At 39.1% G+C, this 22,057-nt stretch overlaps 2 protein-coding genes across 8 annotated transcripts in view; both read left to right on the top strand.

The window, feature by feature from the left end:
* The window catches only part of LOC113477429 (suppressor of tumorigenicity 14 protein-like), a 26,652-nt gene extending 13,040 nt beyond the window's left edge, over nt 1–13,612 (top strand). For 2 of the 7 annotated variants that reach the window (XM_026843779.1, XM_026843770.1), the window contains exons 12-18: nt 1,842–1,949; nt 3,061–3,180; nt 3,816–3,999; nt 4,691–4,962; nt 7,076–7,212; nt 9,853–9,969; nt 12,990–13,080. In XM_026843779.1, coding sequence (XP_026699580.1) covers nt 1,842–1,949; nt 3,061–3,180; nt 3,816–3,999; nt 4,691–4,962; nt 7,076–7,212; nt 9,853–9,969; nt 12,990–13,055 — 1,004 coding nt within the window. In that variant the 3' untranslated portion in view covers nt 13,056–13,080. The other 5 variants (XR_003397917.1, XM_026843786.1, XM_026843788.1 and 2 more) reach the window with 5 other exon arrangements.
* Nucleotides 13,088–22,057, top strand: C1H3orf52 (chromosome 1 C3orf52 homolog). The gene is made up of 7 exons (XM_026843812.1): nt 13,088–13,132; nt 13,625–13,843; nt 16,757–16,880; nt 17,430–17,563; nt 18,448–18,518; nt 20,405–20,604; nt 21,572–22,057. Coding segments are annotated over exons 2-7 (699 nt in total). The 5' UTR covers nt 13,088–13,132; nt 13,625–13,675; the 3' UTR covers nt 21,574–22,057.

Below are 22,057 nucleotides of genomic sequence, written 5' to 3'. Positions count from 1 at the left end.
AATTGCTGGAGTTGAAAAGTGTTTGATAAAGCACTTCACATTAGACATGAAGTTGGAATGTTGTAGTACAGAGATGAATTTCTACAACATTTTAATGCCAGGAAATTTATATTTGTAATACTAAGGAGAATTCCCTGTTTTTTTTGTTTGTTTTTTTTTTTTTTTTCTCTCTCTCCTCTGATTGCTCCTGTGTAAAACACATTACCTTAGTACATTGAAGAGGTGTTCACTATTGGTAGTAATTACTTATCTGTGCTGAATCAGTTTCAACCCTTAGAGTGAGGTAGTGAATGTGAATTTAATTTTCTAATTCCATTTATGTGAATATTGATTCATTTCATTCAGACTGCTTGATAAAAGTCTTTGGCAGATTATGCCAAGTAAAATAGCATTTCCTTTTTTAACATTCAATTTGGTTTATAAATAACACTGACTTTGGATTTTAATAGCCGTTTTAATATTTCTTCATAGTGCAGACTTGTGTTAACGCATTTAGACGATAACAGCATTTCTAGTGCCCTTAATTTCTTATTTTTCTAGTTTGTTCTTAGATGTGCATATAGAACATGCGTTCCTTCAAGTCATCGGTCTGAAGGCTGGAAAGGCTGCTCAGATGGCAGCGATGAATTAGACTGTAGTAGGGCAATTATATCTTTTTTTGTGTTCTCCTGTAAAGTTTGTTCCAGGAAGTTTAGAGACTGGCTGAAATTATCTTTGAAATATTGGTGGCTATCTTTAAGATCACATGAAGGATGTGGGTGAAGATCTAAATGTCTAGAGAAGAGGCTGTGTAATGCATCTTTTTAAAGAGTGGGAGAACAGAAAAAAGTAGGAGGGAATTTTATACCAATCTCTACAAGTTAAGCTCAAAAAAAAAAAAAAAAAAAAAGGCAACAAGTAGTCAAAGTAAACTATCTGTAAACAGTGAAAAAGGTATTAAAAACCAGCATGGAGTTTGTAATTTTATTTTAGTTCTCTGCTGTGAGAGAATAAATAGAGAATTTGTACTTTGACACTGTCTTGTGTGACAAACTTATCAGTAAGTAAAGGAAACAGTGAGAAAAAAAAAAAAAAAGAACCTGTTTCCAGAGAATTATTGCCAGTGACTCACTGCCAAAACATAAGGATTATTTTTACTGTCATTCTGCCAGTCTGGGACATCTCATAATTTTTATTAGTGATCTAAATGATGGATTAGAGGAGATTCTTATGAAATAGGAAAGTGTCACACAATAGAAAGAGGGATGTATTTAATAGGGATGCATTTATAAATGATCCTGACAAGCTGGAGAATGTATATGGAGAAAATTATACTCCATTCAGTAAAGACAAGATCTTGTGGATCCACAAACATGTGGATTGTCTAAAATTGCTTTCCTGCTGAAAAATGGCTGGGGGGTGATAGTGGCTCAAAAGCTGACTTGAGAGTCACAAAATCATACAACACAATCTGTGTGTTTTGTGGTTGTTTGGTGTTTTGTTGGGTTTATGTGTCACACTAGGTTATAAGACAGGAGTTTGCAAAGATCGTCCCAGTCACCACTGGGAAGGTTTCAGCTAGAGACCTGTATTCAAAGTGGCACTGCACATCAAAGATAGTGAACAATGAAGTGATGCCAGAGAGAGTGACCAGAAGGTAATCCAGGTAATCCAAGAGAACACAGCACAAATTAGGTAACGCAGCAAGTCTCTCTGTCACTGGAGGCTATCAAAACCAAGGTAGACTCATGTCTGGCAGAGATGGCATAGTAACATCAAGGTGACCTCTGGTAGGGAGTGTAGCACATGGCTTCTAGCCAGCCACTTGGATTACAAAGCATTTACAGACATTTCTTCTTCAGGTTGTAATCCAGAAAAGTTGAACTGTGGTGATGGGAAGTGTAAGCATCAGTATAAGAATTGTAAAGATGATGACAGCTGTGGGGAGGACAGTGATGAAAACAACTGCTGTAAGTATATATTTGTAGCTATTTCCCAAAAGATGGTGGAAGGATAGAAGCAGGAATATGCTTATTTTAATGGATAAACGTAGCATTTCTCTATATTTTTTTCATAGCACAAAGTACAAGCTTTGTAATGGTGAAAACAAAACGTGCAGAGTATAACTAGTTCTTGGGAAAGTCTAGACAAGTAATTAATGAAGCAAAATCCAAGATAACAGTGATATAATTTAGGTGACCTAATCACAGCTTGCTGGTGATCCTGTTAGAAGAGCACTTTTTCCCCCAACTGCTGCCAGATCAGTACCAAATAATGTAAGGGAGAGAGACATAACAGCTTTGGGACTTTTGCCCTTTGTCATGTGCATGGTCCCCTGACTACAGATCTGCCATGGTTACAAGGCATTGCTGGTTCTAATAATGTCTTCCTAGTGACTTGCTCTATTTTACCTTTACGATTTTTGCCTTGCTTTGAATCTTCAGTCCCTGAGGTAGCCAGGAGTATGTCCTTGTCTGTTGAAAAAAAAAAAAAAAAAAAAAAAATTTTAAAAAAAATCCCTCATCCCTCCCACTGTTTAAAGGTTACTGTAAACAACTGATAATAGGAATGATAGTAATGGAGAGACCTGTCAGGATTCCCACATAATAAACTGTGATAGTCCTTAGCCAAAAATTTGTTGGAGGGAGGTATAAAGCTCTTCCACAATTTTCTCAAATTTTACTGAAAAAAGGTTAACTTTCAGATTATACCTGCTGCGAAGATTTATAATTTGTAATGTCAGTAGCAATGGTGAAAGTAAAACAACAGATCTGACAAACCTGGCTTGCTCAGTTTAGAGTTAAGTAAAATGAGAGTGAGGACAGTTGGAGGCTCTTCTGTCTTTTTACTCATGGGCAGTGGAGACTGAAATTAGTGTGCGCAGTAGTAGGAGCGGAACACTCACCCTGTCCCCTCTCCATAGAGGGTCCGATTTACACAACTACAGACTATGACTTCAAGCAGTTTGGAATGTGTATCTTGGAACAACTTTTCACCAAATTGGTTGAATGTACGAGGCTTTATAATAATTTGAAACTGTGATTCCAAACATGTGACACTATCTTCTCTCTCTTATTTCAGCCTACAGAAACTGCTCCCCTCATGGATACAAATGCCTCAATGGAAAATGCTTGCTGAAACCAAACCCTGAGTGTGATGGGAAAAGAGACTGTGCAGATGGATCTGATGAAATGAACTGCGGTGTGGTAACTTTTATTTAAAAATTAGTTAATGACTTGGGAAGACGAGTCAGTAATTTGTGCTATGGTCAAGCATTATTGGATTAAGAATTGATTAAATCAGATGTGGATTTAAAAAAAAATATGAATCTCCTGGTAACATCTGTATGAAAATGTCAGTCTTGAATTTTACACTGTTTCATTTTGAATGAACTGATCCATTCCGTCTATGATGACTTATTTCAAGCAATGCACACTTCCAGGATACGCTGGTAGGTCTTAGTGCTTGTTTGAGCTGAATGAAATGCAGTCAAGGAGCTGTGAATGTAAGGAGGGAGAAGATATGAGATTTTATTCAAGTGAGCTTTTGGAAACAACCCAGCTTAGAATTGTGCTTAAATGTCTTTTCGAGTTAGTAACCTCTTTACAAAGCTCTAAGGGAGTATAAGCAATGATTGGCTTATTTCTGACTTGTCTCCTGAGTGAAAATGGGCAAGTACCCTTACGTTTTTGCCAATTCCACAGTAGGAAAATACTTTTTTTTTTTTTTTTTTTTTTTTAACAGCGTTTTGGTCTGTGGATAACCGTGTGTTAAATATAGCAAAGAGAAATGAGCTTGTGTCTTTTGTTACTATTTTATTCAATTATTTCTATTAGCTTGTGGAAGAGACCAGTTTAAGAAAAACAGAATTGTTGGAGGTGAAGATGCAAGATCTGGAAAGTGGCCTTGGCAAGCAAGTTTACAGATGGGAGCATATGGACACATGTGTGGTGCATCTGTTGTTTCCAACAGGTGGCTCATATCTGCTGCCCATTGCTTCCTGGATTCTGATTCTGTGAGGTATGAAGAAGTTATACTGTCATCGAGTATTTGCAGTTTGATAACTTCACAGTGTTGCTTTCAAAAGTCTTCAGTAACTATTTCTTGTCTAGATGATTCAGGGTATAGCTGACATCACTACTTGAACCCTCGATATTGTATTCTGCTGGCTTCAGAAGTCCTAAGTATCTGAAGTAATTATTTTGCCTCTATGGTCAGTGAATCCTGCATGATAAAACGAAATGTTTTGTTAGATCTAGGGTAAACAGCACTTTTATAGAAGGCAGGGATTTTCTGAGTAGGACCTATGTTTTTTTCTCTCAAGAAAAGGACTATTTATTGGTAAGTAGGGTGATAAACTCACCAATGTTCAGCTTAGTGTAAATTGAAAAGACATGCCTCCTACATGTGGCAGAGGAAATACAGTTTAATAATATGTTTTGCGGACTTCCAAAGCATGGTGCATTGCAAGGAATTGGTCTCATAATTTCCTGGAGCTATTATTTTCAAAATAGTAAGTAAAAACATTACTTAATATTTTAGGAGACAGAGACTCTATCTTCCCAAGTGAATCTATCTTCCCAAGTGGTATTCTACTCTATTCACTTTGGTTTTGATGAATCCCAGCAAATACTGAAAAGCAGATTAAAATGGAGTGAACTGACACTGCATTACTTTCCAATGGGATCTTCTAAAAACATTCTCTTTACAGATACTCTGTTCCTTCGGGGTGGAGAGCATATATGGGCTTACATACTATTAATGAAAAGAGCAGTCGTGTAGCTGTGAGATCAATCAAAAGGATTATTGTCCATCCACAGTATGACCAATCTATCTCAGACTATGACATTGCCCTGCTGGAAATGGAGACACCTGTGTTCTTCAGTGAGCTGGTACAGCCCATTTGTTTACCCAGCACCTCTAGAGTATTTGTTTATGGAACTGTCTGCTATGTAACTGGCTGGGGAGCCATAAAAGAAAATAGTATGTTCATTTCCTGGATATACTTCTTGCAAGTTTGGCTTAATTTTAAACTCTAACAATGAAATATTTATAGTTGTAAGAAAAAAACCCTGCGGTTTACTTAGTAGGTCTGTAAAAGACTAGAAAATGTCCCCTCAGCTACTGTCTGTGAATTCTGAATGTTTGCTTGGGTGGCAGGTGATAACTAACAATATTCATACTCAGGTGTCACAAGACCATTGAAAAGCAAATGACTGTAGATTTACAAAAATCTGCTTATTTTCATGCTTATGACTCATTATGTGAATAGATCATAAGCAACTTTACAGGTAAGGAAAACAGCAACTTGCAACTACTGCAGAGAAAGAATTTGTCTCTAAGACTGTGTTTGACAACATTGAGCCATGAACAGCAATAACTGAAAATATATCGTGGAGGTTTTTTATTTTGTCTGTCTTAACCAAAGCTAATTGCATGTATGGACCATGAAGAGTTCTGCCTCTGAGCAGCTTGGAGTAGCATTCTGCAAGTGGGAGTGCAAGAAAAAAGCAAACGGAGTTGGAGAGGGGCAGTGGGGTAGCCCATGGGATATTGGCTCTGTTTTGGCATTAAACGGGAGCCAGCTTTGAAACTTGGGCTTAGACAGCTCCTCAGCATTGCAGCGGTCCCCACAATTGCACAGAGACCTAGTTCCTCGTGTTTAATCAGAAGCGATATACTATAATTCTGGCTTTCTTAATATGCCTTCTTAAAAAAAAGGTTTAAAGCTAGATAATAACACAATAGCTTCATGAAGTGCAAATGGCTTTACAATTGATAATTTATTACAGTTCTTGCATTTAACAAAATAATGTAGGTAATATCTAAAAGTCAATATAGTGGCATGTGAAAAAAAACATTTTCCTATTTTACCTGTTTTATTCCCAGCTCACCCTCAGAGCTGAAAAAGTAGCCAAACTAAAGCCCAGTACTTCCTCTGATCATCCAGATACTGAAAAGGCTGTGTTCACCACTGAGCCAAAACGTGACTGAAGATATTTAGTTCACAATGACACCTTATGCCAATGCTATAGTATAGAATTAAGCTCCTAGCATCTCTTGTGACTTACAGGCTTGATTTAAAAAAATTATTTCTTTTCCCCCTCTCAGTTTCACTCCTCAGCTCCTTCCTTAGAAGTGAGAGCATGGAAAATAATGCAGAAATTTCATTTAGTAGGACTTGGACAATGTTCACAGCACAACCATAGTGTAAATAACAACAAAAAAACTTTGAGCATAATTTGAAATGGCATTCAAAATTATTCACACTGCGTGGAATCTTGTATTATATTCATAATTTGCCCAGCTTTTTTGCTACTTTCTATCAGAACAAGCTCATAAGGATAAAGCCTAAGGAAATTGAAAGGTGGTGCTTAGGGACCTTGTCCTGGTTTAAACCTGGACGGCAGCCAAACACCATGTAGCCATTGGCTCACCCTCCCCTGTCCCGGGGATAGGGAAAAGAATTGGATGGATAAAGGAAAAATCGTAGGTTGAGATAAAAACAGTTTAATAATTGAAATCAAATAAAACAATAACAGTAATAGGAATGCACAATTCACCCCCTGACTGATACCCAGCCGGTTCCCAGCTAGTGATCCTGGAAAAACCAAGATTCTGCAATCGCAATCCCAGAAGCAAGAGACACCCCCCCTTCCCGGCTGACCCTCCTTGGTGTACTGAGCATGACATTACAGGATATGGAATATTTCATTGCCAATTTGGGTCTGTTCCCTGGGCAGGACATGGGGAGTTGGAAAGCCCTTGATCTCCAAGCAACAACTGAAAACATCAGTGTATTATCAGCATACCAAATCCCATACTGAATGCAAAGCACAGCTCTATTCTAGCTACAAATAAGAAAAATTAACCCTATCCCAGACAAAACCAGGGCAGACCTCTTTCTAGAGGGTAGTATAGACAACAGCTTTTGAAAGCTGAGGCCAGGCAGCAATTGAAGGAGAGGGATTACTCTCCTGTCATCAGCTGGGTAGATTTTGAGTTTGGAGCAATTATTTTTTGTTTTGACAAGTGGTATCTCTGTTAGAAATCTGTACTACCATAACCTCTGCCGTACCATTTGTATTTTTTCTAGGTCATCTTGCCAAAACACTGCAGGAAGCTCAAGTGAGGATAATTAACCAAAGTGTTTGCAACAAGTTGTATGATGATCTTATCACATCACGTATGCTGTGTGCTGGGAATCTTAATGGTGGAGTTGATGCATGCCAGGTAATCTGGATTTTATAGAAAAACTACAAAGGAATATTTGCTTTCATTGGAAAACTGTTCAGAGCTGTGGGTTGTTTGTGGGATTTTTTTCTTTTTTTCTTAGTAATGGAGTGAGATGTCTTGAGTGCGTGGTTAATTTAACATGGCAGTTAAAGGCTCTCCAAAATAAGGAAGGAAATTTAGCATAGATAATCTCTGAATCTCTTGAGAAATGTTGCTTTGAAAAGACAAGGGATAAAATGTGTATCGAAAAGAATTCTTTTTCTTCAACAGTTACATTTCCTATAAAATAACAGAGATATAAGGATAAATGGAATAAAGTTAGCGTCGTCTGCAATTTTTTCTCTTAATATTTTTTTTTTTCCTTTTTTTGATGTCTGGATGTGGGTTTAATAACTGTAACAGAATAATGAGTAGTGTATTGTTACATTTACAAAGAAATGCAAAAGGCAAAGGTAAGCTAGGTTTGGTAAATGCAGTTTAAATGCTGCCTTTTAGTTTCAAATGTTCATTCATGTGTATAACTACAAGTTCTGATTACATCATGGTATCATATGACCTAGTTTATTTGCACACACAATCAGAAACTGCTCTTGGAATGTACTTCAACTGTCTTAACTCTGCCTTCCTTCTCATTCTCAGTTACTAGACTAATTGTGTACTTTACCAATATTTAAATTTATCATGATGAATATCCATTTTCAAAATTACCAACATGGTTATTATACCAGTTACTGGTAAAGGTTACTGTAAAGGGAGAGAAATGTGTTATTGAAGTTTAGACTGTGTTAATTTGATAAAATTATTGGGCAATATAAAAATGTTACTGCTTTAATATAATAATTTTTGCAAGATCATAGCTCATAATGGGTCAAACTTCTTTATACACAATAGACTATTGGCAGGATCTTCCTTCAGTCTCTAAGTTCTAATTCTGATAATAAATTTGATAATAATAATGAATTATTATTCTTAATTCTAAATTTTAATTAACTATGTACAGTTTGCCTATAACCTTAGGCCTTGGCATTGTTTTACTAAAACATGTTGGTTTAGAGGCTTGATGTTCCTCCAAAAAATGTGTTGCTTAAGAAATGCCCTTGAATTTTTAGATGGACATACTAACCAATTCAGCTATATACCATACCGGTCACTCCAGTTTCCAACATAATATGCTGTGTTTGAGCCCTAGCACGCTGGCTCTCTGGGCCTTTAAGTTTTTACTCTGGTTAGTGCCTTTGCTATTTCTTTCTTTTCTGTCACTCGTGTATTTCCTGTGCAGTGCTGGGGAGGAATGATGTTGGCAGTTCAGGAAATTCCCACAGCACACTGAAAAACCCTTTTACTACAGTTCCAGACTTGTGGGCATCTTGATTTGTTTCATTTCTTCATGGACATGTACACTGTGCATGTACTGGATGGATTATGTGAAACTTCCAAACACCTTTCCTCTTTAGAGGATGTGATACTTATAGTGAGAAATAACACATTTACTCCTTCAGACTCTGCTTTCTTATCACTCCAGGATGTTTTCTGATCTTGGTTTCTCTTTTTAGGATCCTTCTTCTCTCCACCAGCATACAGCCCCTTCGGTCTTTCCGAAGTGGTTGTGTAACTGGCTGGACTATGTAGCCTCCTTTCTTAAGTCACTTTGAGATCAGCCTCTTGGATTATCAAAATTGCCAGGATGACAGGAGCCTCTTTCTGTCTTCTTTTCTTATCTCTAGATAGTTTTGTTTGGGTGGTGAAGGCTTTCTCTTTTCTTGGTACATGGCTTTCTTCTGACCTCTTCCATGTTCTCCAACTGGGGGCAACAAACAAACCTCAGGGTCAACTTGGAGGCCGCTGGCTGCATTGCATGCGTAAGGAACAGCTGCAGACATAAGCTGCATTCAGAGATGCTCGGAATTCTCTGAACTGGTCTGTTCACAGAAGGCATACCAATTTAAACTGATAAAGGGTACAAAGTGTTTGTGATCCTAAATACATTTTGATTCTGTGAGCTGAAGTAAATTAGAATTTTTTATTTTCTACATTACTTTACAGAGCTGCACGTTCCCTTTGAGAAGCCAGTTCTTATTTGCACATTCCTTAGTTTTTGTTCCTTCCTCTCCCTCTATGAACGTAAACAAGGTCTTGATTATGAAATTACTAATAATACTTAATTGTGCCTCATTTGGTTGTTTGGTTTTGTGTTTGGTTTGGTTTTCTTGGTTGGCAGTATGTGGTATCTTTCTGTTCCCTTTTAATACACAATATAAGAGTTGTACCTTCAACCTGTGAACAATTTATGGTCAAATGGTAGCAGAATTTCCACTTTTCTTCCCTGTCTTCTCTTCTCCCCATTCAGCCTGTGATCAGTTGCTTTACGAATCCTGTGATGGGACATTAGCAATGAGAAATTTTTTAAACAACTTCTTGCCATTGCTATATATTGATTAGTGTGCTACTTCCATAACTTAAAATAAATTTGACATTTATCTGGGTACATTCTATCCAGAAATAAGATTATAATATTAAATTGTAATTTGGGAAAGAGAGGGGCAGGTATTTACTGTCCTTAAATAACCTGACAGTGCTCTGTGTGTGTGTGTGTGTGCGCGCCTGCGTGCACTAATGGCTGAACTCCCTTCATTTTAGGGAGATTCTGGAGGTCCCTTGGCCTGCATGGGAAAGGGAAATAGATGGTACCTTGCTGGCATTGTGAGCTGGGGTGAAGGATGTGCTCGACGCAATCGTCCTGGTGTATACACTAAGGTGACAGCCCTTTATGACTGGATTCGTCAGAATACAAACTGATCTGCCAAGGAGAAAATGCAGATCATCTCCCTTATGAAAGCGGTTTCCTTCCATCATGTCCACCTCTGATAGTGTAACATGAGAATGCCATTGACTGCTTCTCTGTGAAGGAATGCATTTTCTTTATGAAGAAACTATCATGTGTTGTTCACCTAGCAGTGACTGTTCAGATTCAGAGAAACTTCAAATTCCTTATGGATTCATTTTTCTTATCCCCATCAGCAGAAACAGCACTGCCTTAAAAACAAAACAAAATGGATTAGAACCTGTAGCAAAAAATCCAGCCAAACTTCTCCTGCAAATCTTCTCCCCTCCTTTCATCTCACTTGATACCTATATGTCTCCATATACACATATCTGGATATACATGGCCCAGTCCCATATATACTCATATATATTACCTTAGTCATGTTACAGGATTCTAAACGTAAATTATTTCATGTTTCTTGGAAATACAAATACTGTAATCAGCATAGCATACAAGGCTGAGATTGATTCATTCTCTAGTTACATTGTCACTGCACGACTTTCATTTCTGGGCTGTAACTTTTGTGCTGTCTCCTGTGTTTTCCTAAAAACATCAGATATATAGTTCAGAAATGTTAGGATGCAAGAAATTTTCATTAAAGAACTTGAAGAGCATCATTTAGGTTGTTTGGAATGTTGTTTAAATAAGAGGAAAGAAATACTCAGTTTTAGTTAATTAAACAGAAGGAAACTTTAGTGCTTTCTTACATTCTCTTTACAATTTGAACATAGCCGTAGGGTCTGATACTTGCAATGTGTTACAAGTGTATTTCCCCAGCTCTGTCTCTGGCATACTTTGTGAATTGTTAGCATGCTCCTGAGTGGGTTTGCACTGCTTCTCCTGAAGTCCTTGGTCTACAGCAAGCAGAGTTTCAGGGTCAAGATCTTTGTTTTGTACTACTTTCTGGGCTGTGCCCACATGGCCACACTACAGTGAAAGGGACATTAAAGGAAAAGGGATTTATGTGGTTGGATGCATCCTTGGACTCAAAGAAAGTAGAATTGGCAACGGTAGCCACATTCCTTTAACCCTAGCAGTAGATCTAGCTTTGATAATTATAATCTCCTGACAAGCCAATCCACTCAAATCTAGCTGATTTAAGGTTTCCAAAGGTGTTTATGGGACTTAAGAATGCTGGTATTCAGTTTAATAGAAGATCTGTCTTAGATGGTCCTAAAATTGTGCTCAGTATTTGGAAGTGTTTAGCTTTCATGCTTAATGTATATATAAGAAAAAAAAAAAAAAAAAAAAAAAAAAAAAAAAAAAGTTGGCAATTTGAATACCAGTCATTGCTGTTCACACAACACACTTTTATTCTACAGTACATCAATATGTGATCCGTTGTTTAGTTTTAGACCCACCTTGGCAGCATGTGGGGAAAACACTGGAATGAGCTAGCGCTGTAATCTGCATGCAGGGAGATTCCTGTGTCTCACTGATACTGCTTTTCCTTCCTTTCTTGAATCAGTTTGGCCATTTCCCACTCCCCCCTGCCCCTCCCCCCTGATGCTTGTGTCAAACTTACTCCATAAGCTATACTCAAAGCCCGTATTTTAGGGGGGTTAGTATCTTTAATGGCTAGTCAGTCATTCACATCTTCCTTTTTAATAAACACATGCAAAAAATGCAAGTGATTATGTTTTATTCATTTGTGCCTTTGAACTCTAATCCCCAGGTGTAATCAGAACTACCTTTGTACGTTAGAGTTTCCTCTTTTTGTAAAGCTGAGCCTAGCTTGACGATTTTGTTAAAGTGCACATTTAAGTTCACAAGTTTCCTTTCCCTATATTGAAACTAGAGATGTTTTCACTACAGAAGAAAAACAGTTCTCCTGCTCTTCTGTTTTAGATTAAGGCCTAAACCAGAAAGTTTGGATCAGTTCTTGGCTTCCTGTTTTCTTTAAGTTTCTCAGCTCCATGCGTCATAAGAGTTAGTTACTTCACATGCAAGAAAGGCACCAAGTGTGGAAGTTAGATCAATCAGATGAAAGTAACTCAAGATTTTGTAAGGAACTCATTCACAGATGCAAATAAAAGGACTTTGGCTTTTTCAGGGTGAGATCCATAATCATTAACTCATTTGACTTAGAAAAAACGTTCTGGTTTCAGACAGTTCAGTACGAAGCTAGGGTCTTTTACTGTGATCAGAAATGAAATAAATTAAGTTCATCTCCAGCAGGAGTACTTGACAACCATCAGGTAAAGGATTTCCTAGTGAAGATGTCCAGGTAAAATTTTGTGGATCCGGACCCATATTTTGATCTTGATGACTGCTCAGCTCTGTCCTCAGTCCTCCTGAGTTTTAAGGATTCTTCAGAACTGAAAGGTGGGGTATGCAACTTGTATTTCTTTTTATTTGCTGAATGAAGCCAAGACATGTGCTCAACTTTATGGAGTGCCTTTTCCTGGATGGCTGTGACATGAAGTCTGAACCCTCAGGAATGCTCCAAGCATCAGTAGCCAGAGGAATTACATAAAGAGAAAATCTGAGGGGAAAGTATCCTCAACATTTGGCAAGAGAAAGAAAGAGCAGTACTGTTCGTGGATACTCAGCCAGCAGGGGAGGGAGTTGGAGAGCTAGGCTTTGTTTCACTCTTAATGTGTGACCCTCTCTGAGCTGTGACAAGAGAGTGAGCAGGAGTGCAGTTACTGGCTGCCTGCTCAACCCTTTGATCCAGAGGGGACAGAGGTGCTCTGCGGGGAGGAAGGAGAAACACGAGGGTGGAGTCAGAACATGAGAAATGAGAGGAGGTATGATGAAGGATACTGGGGATGTGGGGGGAGGAATCAGTCCCCAGCTACAGTAAGTTGTTACGAGTGACTCTAGCACGGGAGAGTTCACGTGGGAAGTTAGCGCAGACCAGATCTCAACTCACACCATGATTTGCTTCATAAAAGCATGCCCTGTAGAGCACAGGCTGGAATGAAGGCCACCTTTCTCTTCTCTTCAGATTTATCCTTTTGGTTTTTCACATGGCAGCCACTTCTCAGGTTTAGGTTGGATAGTATGTGAATAGTCTTAAATGGTGCTGTAACACCAGACACGGTGTTAGGCTGCATAGCAGCTAGAGAGAGGACAATTCACGGCTAAAAGGTCAGTACTGTTCATTTCTTTATTGACTGTACAGGGAGACTAAAATTAGAAGTGTTGATGGATAAGTTCCCTACACAGCCTAATTGTACAAGCAGCTGTGTGATCCTTTATTCAGCTTGTGCTGTTCAGAATCACATCTGTTTGTTTAGCTGTGCGGCTAACAGCAGTGACATTTTACTGTTTCGGCTGCTAGCAGCAGGGAAAGCAATCTGGTTCCTTTCAAAATTGCTTTAGCAAATGACAACGTTGCTGAACGTTTAGTCACCTGCTTGTCAAGGGCTGGTACAGCAAGGTAGACAAACTGGAAAACCTAGTATTGCACAGCTGAGAGCTGTAGTTCTGACGGCTAGGCAAATCGATACTTCCTCCGCCTCCCGTTTCTCTCTAGCTAGGGCAGATGACGTTATTTGTCCAAGGATTTCCCCTTATTTATCAGTGTTTTGAGATCAGTCCTGTGAAAACTAACACAACTCTCTATGTTACCGTGCCCAGCCTCACACCAGAACTGCTACTGACCATAAGTGCCACTGAAACCAGAAGGAAATGAGTTGTCGCTGTGCTTGCTTCAGAGACAGCAGTCCTCGTGCAGAGACAGAAACTATGAAACGGCAAAGCTCTGGTCAGGAGCATGACATTATTGAATTGCAAGAAGATAACATGGAGGAAAGTGAGGCTGATCATGAAAAGCCTCTAAATTCTCAAGCAAGAAAGGTAAGAATTTCACTTGCTCATTTGATGCTTGCTGTTGGGGAAAATACCACACAGCAAGAGAAACAACACTGCAGGAACAACTTGTAGGGGTGGTTTAATTTGTTTGAGGGAGAGGGAAGGTTTATTCACTTGGAAATAAAGGCTGAAAACCTGCTAAACATATTTATTTTCTTCTTCTCAATGAAGGATACTAATATTGGAGTGGGATTTTAAGCTTTTCTATTTTTGTGCTTGGCTGTTTGTGAAATTAACTAAGAAAATTAAGGTCTAATTGGTACTCTGAGTTTTGCTTTCTCTTTTCATGTGCTGTCAGTGGGATCTGGGCTCAAAACTAGAAAGGAGAAAAGTTGAAACCCGAGTTAGAAAAACAGGCTTTCTCTCAGAACAAATTAATCAGGAAAGAGCACTGCCAAAACAAGAATAGGATGTCCTGCAACAGACTCGATTCTCTCTCTTTTTATCTCTGAGTAATTTGTAGTTGCTAACAATTACGAATTTGTACAGAGTGCCCCAAAACCTCAATTAAGACCAGCATGTGAGTCCTGAGGGAGGTAGCTTCCAGCTTTTAGTTTAAAGCTATGGAACAGACTAATGCTGGCAGAGGAGTAATACATACTCACAGGTGACTGTTGTAAAATGATTTTCATTACTTACTCAAGAGACTACCTGTGGCAGAGCTGTTTCCCACTTTTCTGTAGGAATGGCTGACCCCTCCTGAGAGCTCATCTGCATTAGTCATGCCACCCCTCCCTTCCTGCTCCTGGCAGAGCAACAACGACTTCTTCCTTGTGTGAGCCCCACTGATCATCTTTGTGGGCTGATTCATTCCACCAGCTAGGCAAACCCCCCATTTACTCTACTCAGTCGGGGGGCAGTTACTTCTACTCTGGCCTGGTAAACTGAATCAGCTTGCGGCGGGGTCAGACAAATTCTAGGGTGGTGCAAAGAGGAACAGGAGAGGGTAGAGGAGAGGCCGGGGTGAGCGAGATCTGCTCAGCTGTCTTGAGAAACTCTACCCTTTTCTGTTTAGCCTTCCACTTCCCAGAAATGATTTTTCATTTGGGCTCAGTTTCTGCCGATTCTAGAAACTGGCTCCCTGTCCTTTAGGGACTACTGGAAAATTATCATGCTCTTCTTCCTTCCGAGGTGGCAGGTTAATCAGAACAACTGCCCTGGCCACCAGGGAGAGGCTCTCTCTGTTGCTGCTCCCTCTCGGCAGTCTTGTGATGTATATGGGCAATGTCCAGAGGGTGTTGGGATAGTTGGGGAGCTGAATGTCTGCTTGAGATCAAGCCAGTTTGCTACGCCTGATTAAGAATTACGCTTTTTTGACGGTCTAAATATGTGGCTCATTCGAAACCTGGACTTGATAGTTGTCTGTCTCATACTGCTATGGCTGATTTCGTAGTTGTGCTCTAGGCAGTACTTACGGGCTTTTTTTCAGACACAAAACAATACGCTAGTGTCAAGTATTAAATTGAAGCTTCATTCTTCTAATACATTTCAAAATCAATTAAAAAATACTTATGTAAACATGATCATACATGAAAGCACGCTGTAAGCTAAACCATATTCAGCCTTTGCCCTTCATTCTTCACCAAAGCAAAGTTCCGCACACAGGAGAGCACTTTCCCTTTCTCTGCCCCTGATCCTGGAGAAATGACTCTTGTAAGATCTTTGTGTGGGTGGCTGTTTTCTTTCCTTGTTCATCTGTCGCCCCCAAAGCAGCTTTAAGCCAGCTGGCGGATGTCAGTTGAATTCAGTGAAAGGCTTTCTATTATGCTGAGTTCTTAGAAAGTTCAAAAAGTAAAGGAAGGTAGCCCGGGTTAATGTCTCCAGCCAGCAGCTGGTTCCTGCCAACCTGCATGTGTGTGGCCCAGACAACGTACAGCGTGTGCTTTTCTTTTCCTGGTACTGATGTCAAAAAGGACATGGACTTTAGTGCTGGGTTTATGGCAGATGGGAAGGAGGAAGAGGAGATAAAAAAGCATCATGGTCTACTTATGAATTCATGCCCTTCCTTCAGTCTTCTGGTTGTGGAACAAAACAATTGTAGTTTTTTGGTTTGCTATGTAACCTAAGTGTTTTTTTGTTTTCTGGCTTGTTTTTTTAAAAAATGTTAGTACTGCTGCAGTAATTATTAAAAAAACTAATTTATGCCGTGGTCTTAAATCTTACTAAAAATTAAATGGAAGGCCAGTATTGTCCTTTGTCTCCTATATGAACATATATGCATAAACAATTGTTTTGAAGAATTTCCTTGTGATCTCCTAGAACAAGTGAGATTTGTAATAAACTCTCTGTTAAATATATTCAGTAGCCTTCAAGTTTGCAACTGTCTGAAGAAAAAGGGCATCAACTGTACATGTCCCAATTGTTTTACATTGTTTTTTAATGCAGTAGTATCTAATGAACAGCAGTCCACTGGCTTTGGGTGCTGGCACTCAGGAGCTATGCAGATTGATAGCATCAATGTTGCAGAGGTGAATGATCCTGGAAATTCCTCCACAGACACATTTTTGGTTGGGAGAGAGGGCAAACTTTAAAAGGATAGCTTGTGGAACATGTAAATCAAATTGATGTCATTTTAAAAACATTTGGAACCCATGAAAGCACCTTTGTAGCACCTTAGCTTTATGGACAGTTCAGGGGTGGGAAATTCTGCACAAATGGGGAATGATAGGTTTCTCTTTCAAGTAATAACCTACCTGTGAATGTTCTTTGCCTTCTGCAGGTTCCCACCTCCAGCAGTATTTAATGCTGAGAACACCTGGTTGTAGGGCATTGCTTACCAATGAGGCTCTCCCATCTCTATGAGTTTTTTTTGTTTCTAAATGTGACAGTAGAGACATGCTTCAATGTTTTTTCCTGACTTATTTCATTAATCAATATTCCCTTTCCTTTTATAACTAGGAGAGCAATCACTGGAAATCATGCAGGAATGTAGTTTTCTGGAAGTGTAAATTATGGATGGTTATCACTACAATTTTTCTAGTATTCTTCCTGGTCATTCTCATCAGCCTAATTCTTTATTCTAGTAAGTATCTCACTCATGGTTCATCCTCTAATACAAATGTTCAATATATGCAATCTAATATAACGCAAATTGAACAGTAGCATCCTTTAAACTCATTTTGTAAACTCCTGAAGGGACTGAGATGCTGACTACAGTGGGTGGTGAGTTGAGTAGTGGATGTGAATGTTTTTATTTTAGCAGGCAGCAAGCTACTGGTATCTGATTGGATGGCAATTCCAGTTTGTAGCTAAGTGAAAAAATGTTATGAGAACAGAGTCAGGGATGAAGATGGAAATGATGCTTATAACATTGCAACAATTGATCACCCTTATGTGATACCAGTGCCTGTCAGGCTCCCAAAGCAGCTGACTTTTGCTAATGGCAGCAGGTGATTGACCTCCGTGTGCTGTCACTTTACTTCAGGTGGCTTGCACTGTCTGTCACTCCCAGTCAGTCATTACCTAGAAAAAATGTGAGAAAACCACCTTGGAGAAAGCCAAGAAGGTTTTTTTCAATACTTCTGCTAATTGGAATTTTTTCCTCCTCTTTCTATCTCCTTTTGTATATAAGCTGTTTACACAGATGAGGATGACTACTGGGATCCTGATGCACTACTAAATAGTGGATACTATCGCAATTTTTCAGGAACATTGGAGTTAATGTGTGGTCTCCCACACCTTTTCTCTGAAGAAATTACTAAGAGGGTATGTGTTGATGTGCTTCTTGGCAAAGCTGATTCTGCTTGTAACATAGATTTGGTGTTTTCCTTTTTAAGAAGTTTGTTTCTCTGTGTAGCTACTCCGTCATTTGCAAGTCCCCAAGAAATTGAGTTGCACTTTTTCTAGTAGAATTTTAAATCCTGATCTGGAAAAAAAATTGTGTGCTTTTAAGCACACAAGCAGTTTACACCGATTAAAAAAAAAAAAAAAAACAAACACAAAAAACCTGATTTTTTTCCCAAATTTGAGTAGTGGTTGGAACATAGTCTTTACCTTTTTCATAGAACTGTTGAATAATTTAGGTTAGGAGGTACCTGTGAAGGTCATCTAAACCCAATACTGACTAAAAGTCCCGTGTGTTGCATTCTTCTGTAAGCACATGATGACAGCCTGGGTTTATAGCTGCTGTTTCCACTGAGCCGTCACAGCTCTGAGTTACAAGTGAAATAAGCTCAGCAAGCATGGCACTGCTGATTTAGACTTACTGTGGAAAGCGAGTCTCAGTAGTGAGACCCTTCCCTCTACCAAGTAAGAGTAGAAGGACTTTTTGGTACTAATAAAAAACCCAAGCCAAACAAGATAAATTGCACATGACAACATGAGCACACACTTTTAGTTCACCCTGAATGCCTCCATTGTGTTAAGATAATGAAGTAATCACTCAAACACACAGATTAACTTGTCTATCAAGCTTAAAGGGACTGTGTACCTTTTCCAGGGCAGATATTTGCTGATATTTCACCTTCAGCACCCATGTTTATGCCCTTTAAAACAACTTGTAAAAATGATTTGCTGTACTTTCTTTTATGGGGAAGGGAGAGTGAATGGAAGAAATATATTTTCTTTTTATTTTGTTTTTTCTCTCCAAGTTAACAGATGTCTACAGTTCATCTCCAGCTCTAGGACGCTACTTTAGGTCAGCTCAGGTGGTTTATTTCAGGTAAACGTTTTCTGTCACAAAAATTTTCTGAAAATTCTGGGCTTTTCAGAGACATACGTGTGCTGATGTAAATATGCATGACATTTAAATCTGGGAAAAATAAGTTGTTTGGGGGAAGTTACGTGTGTAAGTAGTGAAAACCAGTCAAATGGCAAATGATGCTAATAATATATAATGACAGTAGCATTTTGTTGATGTTAAGTATCATCTGTCTTTGGTTCCAAGTGCAGCCTTTAATGAACATATTCAAGGATATTTATTAAAAGGAGAATGAGCTGCTGGAACCACCTGAGATTGACACGGCTTAAATAGCCTTACATGATTAAAATGGGGTTCATGTGGAGGGGAGAGCTGCTTTGTTCCCAAAAGAGCTAAAGGCAACAGGGGCATACAAATCATGAGAGCCAAAACAGTAACAATATGTTGCTGGTTTGTTTGGGCCACTTTCCCCCCTCACTTCATTTTGGAGAACAGGAGCAAATCTCAAAGCAGCAGCATGTTGGAGAGACTGATGGAACAGGAGTGAGAGGCAGAGCAGGTGGCAGAGGGGAGGCTAGGCTAGCCTGGGTGGGAGACTCATGCATGTGAAGGGGAAGCTCAGCCACTGAATGCTGGTGGAGTCAGAGAACTAGCAGTGATGAGAAGGGAAAAAACATCCAGGCCTGCCTTGCAGAGGCAACAGAAAGCTTCAAACTGGAACAAAGGGAGGATCTTACCCTTGGCAGAAACTGTCACTGGAGGAAGGCTGAGGAGTTTGCTGTGTTTGAGACTATAAAGTTTGAATCTATGCTGATACCACAGGTTTACAACAGGAGGGGAGGCTGAGCAGCAGAGGGAAAAGTGGGGCTGGAAAAATGAGCTGCAGCGTGTCCTTCCATGGGGACATAACAGAGAGGCAAGAGAAAGTGGTCAGAGAGCTTCCCCAAGGACTTCTGAAAAAGCATTGTTACAAAAGGGATTAGAAAGACAGGAGAAGATCAAGGGAAGTAGATTTGCAAAGTCCCAAGGCCCTTGAGAGAGCAAGGCCAGAGGAAGAGCCCCCTTGGGCTGCAGCAAGGGGCAGTCCTGAGGGCACTTTGGGGAATGTGCTCCCCTACACTGCCAGTCTGGGGCATGCTGGTGCTGTTCAATGAGCTGTAGCTCCTTAGCCCTGGTAAAAATGATGGTTTATCCATGGGTAAAAATTCTGATTTAGATCATCAAGTGCAAAGCTGTAGTGCTACATATGTATTGATGAGCTGATTTATCTCCCCCTCCCCTGCTTTGTGTATGTGTGTCTCTGCCTCTTTGTCTCGCTGTATCTCCTTTATTTTTGCCCCATCCAACTACATTTTTAATGTTTTAAATTCTGCGAGTACAAAATGTAACTGTCAAATTGTAGTCAGTTGCATTTGGTAGACTACAAATAATGAATCTCCAGAGATGGACTCCAGTTGGGTGGTTTGTGTAATCCACTCCAGAACTGAGTTTGGAGCAAAGCTGGGTGGCCCCAGGTACTGCTAACAGGAGGGGAAATATTTCTGCAGGTTCTCAGCTAACCTGTGCATGAGGTATTGCAGCACCTCTTATCATGATATACTTATGAAGCACAAGTGCTGAAAACTTCACCCTTTTAGGACACATGTCCAACTGCCCTTTGTGCATTTGAAAACATTTGGCTTCAGGTTATGGGCCCAGTTTCTTTTATTGTCAAGAGCTGTTCTGAGAAGGGAGGGGGAGGAGTAAATTGGAATCTTTGTTGGCAGCTTTATCTTATAATGCTTTTGTTTGGAACAAGTTTAAAAAAAATCCACACCAACACTGATATGAAAAGTCAGTCTTCTCAAAAAAGAAGAGATCCAGCAGGGACTTGAAGGCATTCATTCTTGACTTTGTTTGTTTTTCAGTAACGAAAGCTCCACTGTATTTTATCAGCTAGAGTTTTCTGTACCACCACAAACAGATGGGTTTATGGAAAACACGATGAACCCAGATTTTATAAGGAACATTTTACGTCAAAATATTTATGATGAATATGATACTTTTAATCCTGGGACATCTGAGTGTAACACATTAAAGCTTGACCCGACTTCTCTCACACTAACATGTAAGTGTTGTATGTTATAGAGACTGTTTCTTTACAAAGAACAGAAGTATGTACTTGAATGGAGAGAAATTTTTCTGGAAAGATTTGGGGATTTGCTAGTAAATATCTTTTGCACAACAGTATTAAGAAAATTGTAAAATACTCAGTTCTCAAGGAAGTCTTGCTATGCTTAGCTTATAACCTAGGATTTACTGTTTGGTCCTCTGAGGAAGGGATGAGAATGGTTAGCTATGGACTCCAACCAAACTTTTTAGATTTCTTCTTGTGTTTTACGCATGCAAAGAAAATCTCTTGTGTGTGTGTACCATAATGAGGAGCCAAACAATTAAAAATGTTTCTCCTCAGTGTATATTCATACTTGAATGTTTATAAAACAAATTTTATTTCAATTAAACAGGGTAAGTAATTTGGGAGTGAGCTTCTGATTTTTTTCACAGACAAGGGTGAAAAAACCCTCCTGATTTTTGTCTTTTCAGAGTTTTGGGAGAAGATTTATTATGCACAGATACCTTTTAAAGGAATCAAATTTTCATTCTTCCAGGTTTTCTAGGTAGTTATACCAATGACTACCAGTGACTAGGTCGTGATTCCAGTGCATTTAGATTTATCTTGATTGAAATGTCAGTATAAAAGTCCTATGAGCCTTGAAGTTTTACTGAAAACAATGCATGGAGCTGCTTCCCCCCAACCCTCAACTTACTGAGCCACAGCTACGTGCTTTCAGAATAAATCTAGGCTCACACCTATAATGTATATAAGTAAGTTTGTGATTAACTCATATTGATCTTTATTGGTACGCTTATCAAGGGACAAGAGAGCAACAAGTCATGAGTTCCAACTCTCAGTATCATTTTGTTATATATTGACAAGATTCATAGAAAATGTAGTGTAAGAGGGACAGGAAAGAATATGCTGAAATATCTAACTAAAGTTTCTTATGTTAATAGTGTATTGTTTTAACTTTCAGAGAAATGATGGAAAGACTCCTCATCATCTTCCCTTCCTAGAAGAGATGGTCTTCTCCTATCTATTATTAATCCCAGGGCAGGAAGCTATTCATTAGGTAGAAACACTTCTAAAGATGTTGTCCTGTAAATACCGGCTGTGATGCAATGTTGTAAATGGAAAATGTGGTATATTTATAACAGTGTTGTACTCCTATAAGAATGCTACCTCCTTTACTGTGGTCCTGATATCTCAATAACCCATGTCACTCTTGTGAAAATCATGTATCTTATCTGATACATGCTCTGTTGACTTTGAAACCTCTGCTTTGTCTTGCCTTATGATTAAATCTGGATTCCCTTCCCTTTAAAAGCAGCTCCTTTCTTCTTCTCTTGGCTCATCCAAAATTATCTGCACAGCTTCATCCTTAATGCTCGTTTCCACCCATGCTCATGTCTGTTACTTTTTCCCCTGCTAACTTCATATGCAATGTTTCTCTGTTGTTTGT

Source organism: Athene cunicularia (genome assembly GCF_003259725.1).
Source record: "Athene cunicularia isolate RWA chromosome 1 unlocalized genomic scaffold, athCun1 chr1_part1, whole genome shotgun sequence".
Lineage (NCBI taxonomy): Eukaryota > Metazoa > Chordata > Aves > Strigiformes > Strigidae > Athene > Athene cunicularia.
Note: the sequence above shows the minus strand (reverse complement) of the source record. Positions and strands in the feature narration are given on the sequence as shown.

What these genes read in the sequence shown, in the direction of transcription:
- C1H3orf52 (XM_026843812.1), top strand. Translation starts at nt 13,676, where the DNA reads ATGAGTTGTCGCTGTGCTTGCTTCAGAGACAGCAGTCCTCGTGCAGAG. An exon ending in CAGCCTAATTCTTTATTCTA is followed by an intron (nt 16,881 to 17,429) that starts GTAAGTATCTCA and finishes TTTGTATATAAG; the next exon opens with CTGTTTACACAGATGAGGAT. An exon ending in GCTCAGGTGGTTTATTTCAG is followed by an intron (nt 18,519 to 20,404) that starts GTAAACGTTTTC and finishes TTTGTTTTTCAG; the next exon opens with TAACGAAAGCTCCACTGTAT.